Source organism: Haliotis asinina, chromosome 2 (genome assembly GCF_037392515.1).
Source record: "Haliotis asinina isolate JCU_RB_2024 chromosome 2, JCU_Hal_asi_v2, whole genome shotgun sequence".
NCBI classification, from domain to species: domain Eukaryota; kingdom Metazoa; phylum Mollusca; class Gastropoda; order Lepetellida; family Haliotidae; genus Haliotis; species Haliotis asinina.
In genome coordinates this window covers 89,976,643-89,988,916 of record NC_090281.1, presented here as the reverse complement: position 1 = coordinate 89,988,916, position 12,274 = coordinate 89,976,643, and the positions used below count along the sequence as shown (strand labels likewise).

Genomic DNA, 12,274 nt, shown 5'->3' with positions numbered 1-12,274 from the left:
TGGGTATGGGTGTGGGTGTGGGTTTGAGGGTAGGTGTGGGTGTGGGTGTGAGGGTAGGTGATGAGGGTAGGTGAGGGTGTGAGGGTAGGTGTGGGTGTGGGTGTGGGTGTGGGTGTATGGATGTGGATGTGAGTGTGAGGGTAGGTGTGGGTGTGGGTGTGGGTGTGGGTGTGGGTGTGGGTGTGGGTGTGGGTGTGGGTGTGGGTGTGGGTGTGGGGTGTGGGTGTGGGTGTGGGTGTGGGTGTGGGTGTGGGTGTGGGTGTGGGTGTGGGTGTGGGTGTTTGATGGATTGCTTACAAGTGTTTTAAAAGTATGAAGGTGCTTTCCTAATACATTCTTCCATTGGAGCTCATGATGTTTGGATGGATACAGACCTAGTGAGGTGATGTTTGTCTGTCTTGGTGAGGTTGTGCATTATGTTGTTTTGCATTTAAATTTAAACCCAATAGTGCTCAGAAGTTTTGGGGTATTTTATATTATTTTTAATACGTTTACAAATATAAGTGCTTGTCTTGTTGACATTAATTTTGTCCAGAAAAGCCTTAAATATTGGTCTTGAAATTCTGTATGAACCCTGCTGTTCCTTACTAGTGCAGTTGGATCATCAGGGAACTTGATCATAATCATTCTTTTCTACGGCTATTCTGTAGAGTAAACTGTGTTGGCTGTAGAGGTGACAAGAGGGTAAGATTCTTTATGGATAACTTCTTTATTACATATGATCTAGAGGTGACATCATGTTTATTTTTATCGATGAAGAACATGAAACTTGGAGCTAATAAATTTGTCATTCCTTACACATCGTGTATGTTGTCATGTGCAAAGTCATCACATGTTGCATGACTCTACTTATTATATCAGAACTACATAATTCATAAGTTTGCTGAAGGGATTTTGGTGAAGAAAAGTGATATGTCCCATGTTTAAGTTGTGTTCCAACAAACAGTTCTTATACAATATATGTATTTAAACTGGGTTCCAACAAGTTGCTTAGAGATGTAACTAGCACAAAACATGGAATATTTGAGTACATACAACTTTAAAACAAAAATGTACAGGACATACCATATAAAGTCCTAATCACAAGTGCTTTACTTTAATTCATTCTATAAGGAATGTACTTTGTGTTCAGATTCAGCTCATGCAGTTAATTTAATTCCTGAGTAAAGTAATTTCTTCATCTTTCTGAATAGGGTGTTAACCCTTTGCTGCATTCATGTAGGTCATGTTTTCCTTCATAAATATTAGTTCTTGACATAACCTCTTGCATTTATTAGACAGATTCCATTCTGGGGTAAACCAACAGCATTTGAGTTCACCGTGATTGGTTGAAACTAGATACACCTTTAAGGTCACTATATGACCCTTTCATTACAATAAAACCAGGAGGGTCTTTACCAAGGGGTGCAGAATCACGTTTTAGTACTTATATATTTATATAATTTTTACTTTTTGGTATTTTCAGCAACATTATAACACTATCATGACACCAGGAGATATTTATTTAATCAGTATCTGTATGTGATTAAAATGTCACAAAAAGTACTGTCCTTTAATGGTTCTTGTACAAGAAGACAAAGGAAAAATTATATGGACAATATTAAGGATTTTAAAAAGGAATGTTATGTGTCTGAAAGTTAGCTTGTTCAAGTATATTTTTCAGTCCATATTGTTTGAAAAGTGTGCCTGGTTTGTGGAAAATATTTATATTAGTCAAAAATGCAGAGACAATCATACAATAATGTCATCATTCCAATATATATGTTTGGGCAAAAATATCTATCTTGAAGTATTAAATTAGATAATGCTAAAGGCTGAAAAAAATAAAATATAATAGTCAGATGAGAACAGTTTTTATGTGTTGGCCTTAGCCTAGATTCAACTGGTGTAAAGGCACCCAAGTAGACACAGGTAGATGTTCAAGCTTGCAGGGCATGAATTACAGGTAAACAACCATGGCTTCTCACTGAACACCATGTTTACCTAGAGATTGAGCCAGGGGTCTGAGATCTTCCAGCTGAATACAACAGACAATTGGGACACATTGTGAGAATCACAGCTACTGTCTCGGTAAGAATATCATGACTTTTCTTATTGCTTTACTTCTGCAGGAATATGTGGATTACCAAATTGTCATTTCTAATAGCAACCAGACTTGCTTCTTGTAGAATGTACTTGGAATTAGGTTGATGTGCTTTGGAAAAAAAAAGCAATACATGTAGTTTGTTCATGTGAGTAGATGTCAGTTGATGTGTGTTTCATGACTTCACATGTGTCCATTTACGTTCATGTGTGTTTATGTGATTTCAGTGAGTTCATTTTGTTTATGTGCGTTCATATGTGAACTTACAAGTTGATGCGTGTCTGCGTGAGTTCACGTGTATTTCTGTGAGTTCACGTTTGTTTGTGTGAGTTCATGTGTGTTTGTGTGGGTTCATGTGTGTATTTGTGAGTTCATGTGTGTTTCTGTAGATTCATGACCTGTTTCCTGCAACCTGGGCTTGTGATGTGTATTCATGTTTGGTGTAAATATCTAAATATGATATTTTGTGAAACATTTAAACTATACTGTATGTGACAAGTAGACAAGCTGCTCTAGAAATCTCTGTATGTTCAATGTACAAAGTGTGGAATATGTTCAAGTAATTAATCCCATCACTGTTTGGATGTTTTTTGAGATGAGAGCATGCTGGGACTCAGCTGATTTCACTGGTTGTTAAATGGTTAGAATCCCAATCTATTCAGCGAGCATGTTTGCCCTCATGCATTGCCATTTATGGTATTGTGATCTTCAGTGCTGCTGATCAAATTATTAAAATAAAATGTATGTAGGGACTAACAGTGTGTGAGTGGGTTCAGTTTTACATTTTTAGCAATATTCCAGTGATATCAAGGCGAGTGCCAGCAAAACTGGTTTTCACACACTGATACCCATGTGGTGAATTGAACTTGGGTCTTTGGAATGACATGCGATTGCTTTAAGCACTAGGGTACCCAACCGCCTCCTTTTATGAATATACACAATAGATATGTTTAAGCCAACACTCTAGGAAAAACAAATAGTTACAGAGGTTTTATGTTTGGTTTTCCCTCCATGTCATTTAAACCACCTTGTCAGACTTTCAGACTTTAGTATTTTCTAAAATATTAACCAAGGGCAGGTAACTGTAGCCTGTATATTTTCCCCTAATGTATAAACTGTACATGAGGCACAATGCTTCTCAGTTCCTTAGTTTGTTTGTGGTGATTATCATTGGGCAGCTTTTGTCTTCTTGTTTGCAGGTTAAACATTACTGTTCTCAGCTTCAGTGGAGCAGTGTTAAAAGGCTGTTTTAATACCACAGACAATTTTGTGGGTTTTTTTTCTCTTGAAAACAAAGAGTGAGTGAGTGAGTGAATGAGTTGGGTTTTAAGCAATATTCCATCTATATGGCAGCGGTCTGTAAATAATCGAGTCTGGACTAAACAATCCAGTGATCAGTAAACAAAGATGGTTAATGGCATTCACTGACACATTTTGGAAATAGTGTTCCCAAACCAGGAACATTATAGAAATCTTTAAGGCATTGTGTTTCTCAGAAACACAATACATGATATTTTTATTTCTAAGAGCTTCCTTGGTTTCTGAAGATTCATTTATCCATATTGTATGTTGGCACCGGTTGCAGTTAGCAGTTCTTCAGAATTTTTAACTGTACCCTCAGTCACAAACATTGCAAATTATAGCTATATTTCTTTCCATCATGTATTTTCCAGATCTACCCCAAAATGGAATTCTGGACATGGAATATCTTCTTGGCAGCCATCTCTATGGTTGCCATGGTAGCAAAGGGAGAAGTTACAGGTCTTGTTGTGATGTACGATCATCCTGCAAATCTGAGCTGCATAGGTGAATCCTTTGACCCAGATGCCACACAGATGTCTAGATACCAGCTGATGTGGCTGCTTCCTAATGGTGACCTTGTGGAAAAGACGACCACCCATGACAGAGTAACAGTCTTTGATGAAGGAAAACAGATCACAGTGAATAAGGTAGATGATGTTGACTTTGGCATCTACAACTGTATCATCCACAACTTCGACACACAGAAATATGAGATAGTTCAAACAGGTATCAACTTGAATGGGCCATACTGGGGGGACCTGATGGAGAAGTATCGCATGAACTTCATCGTTGGGGCAGTAGCTGCTGCTGTGGTCTTTGTCATCATGATGGGGTTCTGCTACTGGATTGGCAGAAACAGCTCCTTGGAGGCTGATGAGGATGAAAGAGTGAAAGCATCATCTCTCTGGACATCGGACCAAGGTATCGACAATTCTGCACTGGAGTTAGATGGTGTTCAGGTCGACACCAAGACTGTACAAGTAAATGGAGAGAAGCACCCACCACTTTATTCTGAAATTGGAAAGGATCTGGCCACAAAACTGTAGTCGATGTGTGATCCCGAGGTTTAACTGCTGATGACGTTTTTAGCTGCATACCAACAAATGCATCCTTTCATATGTGCTTTAGTTAAGAGTAAGTGTTTTTGGTTGTAGAAATGATAACAACTGGTTTTGGTATTCCTGCTTGTTTCAAGGCCAAACTGGTTTCCATCGGTGAAATATATGAATGTTGTATACATTTTGACTGTTTTGACTTTGAAAATTTGATTCAGAAAAGTTGGTCTGTGTAGGGTAAAGCTAAGGAAACAGACATCACTAAAACAGTGTTTCTGGTCTGCTCTTGTCCATATCATTAAACTGTGAACCAGACAGGAACAGTATTGATTCAAGAATTTCAATGACCTCACTTACTCCTTAACTAAAGAGTAAATTCATCAAAAAACACAGCTAAGGACTACTTACTAGACAATGGAAAAACTTAATCTTTGAAGATTGAATTCTTCCATATTTTTGTAAAAAATCAGAAGTTTATTTTATGACTGAAATTCACAAACCCAAAATAATTGTTCAATGACTTCATTACAATGTTTCTTTGTATGACATGATATGACGTATCTGGTATCTGGCATCCTGGTACTCAGGAATAAGTGGGTAGTAGACCTAGGAATTGCATCAAAATCTTTTATCAGTTTTCTTTTTAAGAGATCTAGCCAAATGACAATGGTAATCCCCTGTTAATACAGATCCAGGCAATCGGTCAATCAACAGGAGAACTCAGATACCAGATCACAGTTTAGAGAGTGTTATTTATTGTACAAACAGTCAATTGGTTGTTTTTACTTGTGCCGAATACGAAATAGACTGATCCCAGATGAGACGGCGTGTAAATGCTGATAAATTAACTAGCTTCTGTTGGGGACAAATTCTAGTACCGATTATAACTGAGGGCATGTAGGATTGGAGGGCTGCAAGTTACTTCCACTGTATTTATAAAAAATTTGTTTATTTTCACCTTCAACAATACAATATAGTTTTGACAAGGCACAATACACAAAACTGCAGTTTTGTTATGTCCTTGGAAAATACTATTTTACTTCGCCTTTGTTCCACTATATGTAATAATACTAAAACACGGATGTCTAATAACGCGGGGAGTAGGGGGCATCAATGGACCCCAAGACCCGCATTATGGCGAGGGATGACTGTATGTTTCCAAAAGATCTCCTGAAAGTGCTTCAATTTTCCAGTTGTATAGATAAAATACTGTAATTTATAAACTTTGGCTCTCCAAAAATGAAGAATGACTTGTCGTGCAGAAGAGTCCAGTTTGATTCCCTACGTTGGGGCAGACTGTGAAGACCACCTTGGATGTTCAATGCTGTATTTCTTAACTAGAATATTGTTGCATGAAGTGGCATAAAACCAAGCTGAAACCACTCTGAATGATGAAATCGGTCACAGTACTTATGATTATGCAACATTCACTATACAAAGTGAAAACACCATTTTTTTTGTCTCTCTCCAACAATCCATGAAATATGTGTCTAATGTGTATTTCCTAAATAAAAAAACAAACAAGGAAGACAATTTTTTACTACCTCAGAGTTATTTTCCCTGTATAAATTTTATTAAGTTTATTATCTTAAAGTTGTATCACATGTAAACCAGTACTTTCTGTTGTATGATGAATTAAGTTGTATTTTAGAAGCTGTATTGTTTTGTGTCTTTCTGATTATGTAGGTTGAAGATTTAACCAGACATGTCTTATGTTAATAATTTGTTTGTAAATCTCATGTATACTAATTCAGTAGGATAATAAAACAGTTTAACACATGAAATGTGTCTAGTTTTAAAAATTAACTTTAACGCATCATGTGTAATTTATAAAAATACATACTTGTTAATTTGTCCTATTTGTAATTCTTACAGTTTTGAACAATTCCATCACATGGACAGCTGAGTCTGGAAAATGAAATCAAATTGTGTGATTTACCCTCATATAATTTGGAATTGCTTGATGAATTATTCTGTTTATTTTTTTGGTTTTTGTTTGTTGTGTCATGCCACATTTAGCAATATTCCAGCCATATGGCGGCAGTTTGTAAATAATTGAGTCAGTCAGTGATCAACAGCTTGAGCATCAATGCATGGAAATGGGATATAATGACAAATCAACTCAGTGTGCCTCCTTTTACAAAAAGCAAGGGTTGGTGAAGATCGAATCTAACCCCGATCTTCGTAGGCCATATTGGATGGTCAGTTAGCCAAGTGGTTAAAGCTTTCACTTGTCATACTAAAGATCCAGGTTTCATACCAAATGGGTGCAAATTGTGTGATGTTCATTTCTGCTGTCCCGAGGCATGATATTCCTGGAATATATCTGACAGTGGTGATAAACCATGCATACTCACTCGAAGTCATATTATCCTGGGTATACCTTGATAATAGTCGGTGTACTGTTACCCACAGTTACAAACAGAGCAACCTGGTGTTACATGAGGTGTAATCACTAACAAGTGTATAATACTGCTTTTATTTCTATCTCAAACAATGGATCAGGCTTTCAAACATATTTATGAACAATGCTGCCACAATGTCACTGAAATATTATTACAGGGCACTAAACAACATATACCCTTATGGAAACAGACCAATTACAGTATTGGAGACCTTATACCAATCCATGGTCTCTGCCAGTACAGACTCTATCATTAATGACCATGACCCCAGGGTCAGCGACCCCACCAGGAACAATGGCTACAGGAACATGTCGTATGAGCGGTCTGCATGTCCAGCAATAAGTTCGGGATGTTAGTTCCAGTCTTCCTGTAGGTGTAGATCATCTATAGGAGACTGTCAGACCTCAGTAAACTGATTCTGTACAAAATCATGTACATTACTGTAGTCAGTGTATTTCAGGTCCAACATCCTTGGTAACAGAACCTCTGAAACTGATTTTTCTGAGTAAAAAATAAATGATATGTATTTCAGGCCATGGAAGAATGCAACAGTTTTCAGTAGGTGATCAGTAATTTTGAATAACCTTGGTTCAAATCAGATTTCTATTTTTAAACCAGTGAGTGGACAAAAATTCTGCTTAAAACTTAGTTGAGAACAGTAGAATCTGTATCGAAATGTTGCACTCATGCAATAAAAGAAGTTGTTATCCATAAAGTTGGTGAATGTTATACTTCCCAACTTCTGAAATACCACTCAAGGAAGTCACATGCTTCACATTTGAATTGAAAGACAACAAATTATTGAATGGTTAGGATACACACCAAAAATGTTTTGATAAAGAAATCGTATATCAGTATATTTTATCTCAAAATGTTTTGTTTAGGGGGAAAGATGAAGTTTGTCATTTTTGTCTAATAAATCTGCAGGTTATGTGATGGTGATCTGTAAATAGTCTGGACCAGACAATCCAATGATTGACATCATGAGCATCAATCTGTTTAACTGGGATATGATGACTTACGTCAAGCAAGTCAGCAAGCCTAATCACCTGATGCCATTAATCTCCTGTAATGACAAGCATGGTTTCTGAAGACCAATGCTAACCTGAATCATCAATGGCTGAGGTAAAATGTTGAACTTAAGCTACATGTAATACGGTATGGAGATGGTACAGAGGTGGACAAGGTGAGTGCTGGGCCTCCTACAGTCTTCTGTTCAGGTAGGAAGAGGAGACAAGGTGATGTATTTTAGCCGAGATAATGTTTACATGCAATGTGTGTGTATTGTGTTGATTATCCATGACAAGGAAATGGTACTACTTTTTCCCATTGAGGTTATTGGTATCGCTTGTTTAACATTTTTGACACAGTGTAAAATGTATCTCTTGAGTGTTTCACCATATTATCCATGATATGCCATTTTGCATAAACCTGCTCAATCAAATTATTGATGATTTTACTTGTGACTTTGAAATTCTGTAACATTTGTTTCTCAACTGCTTACCAAAAGAAAGTATGGCTAAAATGAAACAAAGAACCATCTGTTATAGTTACATTTCAGGACTCCATTTGATGGTTACTGAGTATCAGCATATAGAGCTGAGGCTTGTCCTCACTAATCTTGCACATTACATATATTACCTTAGAACATTGATCTCACAATGAATATTCAATATATGCTTGCTTTGTATCTACCAGGCAAGTGAGAAGGTACTGTGGGACATCATTACAAAGGTTTAAAGAAGTGTTTATCAATATAAAAGAGTCTCATAAATTCAAGTTGGAAACAGGTTTCAAACTGTGTGTCAAACTTACCTTGGTTGTTGTTTACTGATAACAGGTATCGAACTGTGCTATTCCAGTATGATACTCCAGGTCATCTTCATTGTGGTTGTCCTCAGTCAGGTGGGTGGTCACTCTGACCACTGGGTCTACAATGTCCTCTATCATCAACAACAAAATCTAACCTGTGAGAATGAGATGTTCAACCCAGCCCGGATGTCGACCGGAACAAACCTCCTCTGGACACTGCCGAGTGGCAAGATCATCCGGCCAAATGGTACCCATTCCAGAGTGGACATATCTCCAAATGGCCACTGGATCCTAGTCAAACATGTCCATGATGAAGATTTTGGTGTTTACAACTGCCTGGTATTTGTGCAAGGCAATCTTACTCACAGCATCCGTAAAGGAATTAACATACATGGGCCATATTGGGGGGACTTGATGAAGAAGTACATGCCCTCTGTCATTGTTGGTGTCATTGCTGCTTCAGTGATGTTTGCCACCCTCTCCTTCCTGTGTTGCTGGTATGACAGACATCAAGGTGTTGGGGAGAGGCTCGTTGAAGAGTATGTGGAAAAGATGAAGGAAGCAATAAATGGTGGTCAAGTCAATGCAGGGTTTGCTGTGATGGAGGAAATCGAGACAAAAGTGCCGGAGAAAGATGGCATTGAACTGCCTCCAGTTACAACCAGATTCTAGAGATGTCCATCAGCTTGACAGTAGCCTCACATGTAGTTTGTTAATGCTTTTCAATATTTGAAAGTCACCAATGTTTTCGTAGTGTGTAACGTCTGAGATAAATGGAAATCATCAGTTTAATAATAGTTTTCATAAAAGTGTCCATCAGTCTTGCTTTCAATGTTTGTTTTTATATATAAAGACAGACAATCAGCATTTGTCAATACCTTAAACATCTTATGAATCATGACAGTTTGGGCAATATTCTTTCTTCAGGCATACTGTCTGTTGCCGTGAAAATGTAGCAAATGCTACTTCTGGATTATAATGTTGGATATTTTCATCACTTGTAATATCTGACACATTTGGGGGAAGTCACATGATGAGGAGAAAATGAAAAGTTAAGTTATATTGTTATAAAAAATTTGCTTTAAAAAATGTGTGCTATAGTTTAATGGTTATAAATACCCAGTAAACTGGAAGCAGAGACCATAACTACATGTATGGACAAATACTGATGGTCTACTGTTCCCTGTAAAAATCCATTGTGATTACTCTGCCACTGGCATGCAACAATAACCTGCATTATTTTATATGGTAAAATGTGTGCTGAAAAACAAGTCAGTTCTGAATCATTGTTATGTTGTGTTATAACTGAAGAGTTACAAGAAAGGGACTGTTGTTGTGTATGTAAGACTGACAATAAGTCATTATATGTATAGTTATTGGCAAACACACCTTAAAGATGCGAGTTAGAATTGATCATCAGTTACCCATGCTTGTTGTAAGAGGCGGCTAACGGGATTGAGTGGTCAGGCTGACTGACTTGGTTGACAAGTCACTGCATCTCTATTCCGTAGATTGATGCTCATGATATTAATCACTATATTGTTTGGTCCAGACACAACTATTTATTACTAGGAAATGTTTTTGATTTTAGTCTACTGGATTCAGACTTTATTCCAAATCATTTATTTGTGAAGAGTATTTTGTTTCTATTCATTGTGTGTTGAAATAATCCTTTGGAAACATATTTTACAATAAAAATTAACATTTAGACATGGGGTTGTTGTGTTGTGAGTGTAATTATCAAAGGTTGTGAGCATAAATCAAAATAGTGAACAACAAATCTGTCAATGAATTATTGTATAAACACCAAACAGCAATTCAGTCGTGCTGTCACAAAGAACACACTGTATTTGTGTATATTAATATATTACTGGTTTAAGTACGGAAGTTATAGGTTATATACACTATACAGTTATGTTTGTTGAGAATATTTTATTGAACATGTTTTTTTGTAAATGTGTATGATAAAGCAGAAGGATTGGGATAATTAGTCAAAAGAGTTGTTGCAAAGAAAGGACAAAACGTGTATGGTAATAAATTCATTTCAGTTCAAACAACTTTAATTTTGTGCATTTTTTTCATCAACTGTGGCTCAAGCTTTCAAAAAAATTTGCTACTGGGAGTTAAAACACTAGTATTAAACGGAAGAAAACTTCGTTAAGCGATATAAAGAAAAAAAAATAAAAATGTTAGCAGAGCGTGGTTTCGATCCACGGACCTCTGGGTTATGGGCCCAGCACGCTTCCACTGCGCCACTCTGCTCTGACGGTGAGGGGAGGAAATTAAGCTTTAAAGGTACATTATAGGTTATGGGTTGCACTATATCGTTGTCCTTATGCTATAAAGAGTACAATAAGGATTTCTCAGGGAAACAGAATTGGAACATTCGAAACTCCCACTTGGACATTTGCTGTCAAATACGTCAATTCTAAACACGTCTATGCGGATGCGCAGTTGTACGGTGAATCCAGTGCAAGATAGCCAAGGGAATTAACTAAACTACTTCCGGTTTAGCAGACGGTTTCGTGAAAAATCTTCGATGGCAGAATGACATAAGCAAATAACAAATTACAAAAGGACGAACGAACTGGTAAGTCTTTATTTCATACTGATTGTACAACAGCTTTTTCGGAGTTTCAACAGGTACTTACAGAAGAAATGTTTTCAGGACCAACGGTGATCAATGACTCATAACGATTACTAATCGTATCGGATTAGTCCTGTGATTAGTCCTATATCATATGTATGTGCATAACAGATTGACATATCAAAAAAGCCAAAGAAAAATGTTTTTAGTACAGGTCATAGTCGTTTACTCTGTGGTTTTGTTTGGGAAAGAACTGTATGGTGTAGGTGTTCGAATTGTCGGCTCAGAGTCTGAAATTGACATCACAGAGTCAGAAATAGAATGCATTGGAAACCAAAATTCACAACTGGAACTATCAGTGTAACGCTTAATTATTAGTTAACCGAGTGTTTTAGATTGCAAGAGCTAGTGGCTGGTGTACGTTGAATAATCTATGAAGCACGATTCATTGCTGAACGTAAACAAGCAGAATTTGCAATCACACCTTGCATTACTTGATCTGGGCCCACTTGCACAAAACGATCTTAGAGCTACAATTATTGTAAATCCTTAAAATCGCGATCCTAGGCTACAATCGCCACCCACTTGCACAAAGTGATTGTAGGCTAAGATTGTTGTAAGTTACAATCAAAACTTACAATTGGTCGGAACCAATTGTACAGAGCTAAGATCATTGTAGTCAGTAGCAGAATGGCATCCAAGTTGGTGTCAATTTCACGCAAATAATTAGTCATGTCACACTTTCATATCTTTACAAATCTAATGCTTGCGGGATATATTTGGGATTTTACTCCATGTAACACCTACGAGATGCCAAACTATGTTCAACTGACAGCCACTGACAAACCATGGTACATTTAGGTGTTATATCATAAGGAAATTTTATTTAAGAGCTATCTTTTAATTTCATGATTATTAGATCAATAACTCAAGACCCAATTTGTTAACGTATTTGTTTGTATTTCAATACTTGCATAAAACATGATAGGTCTGTGGTTGCAGTATCACATGTTTAGTTCATAAAAAATTA

At 37.0% G+C, this 12,274-nt stretch overlaps 3 protein-coding genes across 3 annotated transcripts in view; all 3 read left to right on the top strand.

Annotated features, from left to right (window-relative positions):
• The first annotated feature begins 1,998 nt into the window (after positions 1-1,998).
• Positions 1,999-4,431, top strand: LOC137272987 (uncharacterized). Its single transcript, XM_067805425.1, has 2 exons — positions 1,999-2,070; positions 3,757-4,431. The coding sequence occupies exon 2, from the start codon at positions 3,769-3,771 to the stop codon at positions 4,429-4,431; it is 663 nt and encodes a 220-aa protein (XP_067661526.1). The 5' UTR covers positions 1,999-2,070; positions 3,757-3,768.
• Positions 4,432-8,708: 4,277 nt separating this feature from the next.
• LOC137273089 (uncharacterized) lies at positions 8,709-9,329 on the top strand. Its single transcript, XM_067805537.1, has one exon. The coding sequence runs from the start codon at positions 8,709-8,711 to the stop codon at positions 9,327-9,329; it is 621 nt and encodes a 206-aa protein (XP_067661638.1).
• A 1,835-nt stretch (positions 9,330-11,164) lies between these two features.
• The window catches only part of LOC137274564 (ubiquitin carboxyl-terminal hydrolase 38-like), a 61,547-nt gene continuing 60,437 nt past the window's right edge, over positions 11,165-12,274 (top strand). The window contains exon 1 of the mRNA XM_067807821.1: positions 11,165-11,247. The gene's annotated coding sequence lies outside the window, so the exon portion shown is untranslated. The remainder of the gene's footprint in view (positions 11,248-12,274) is intronic.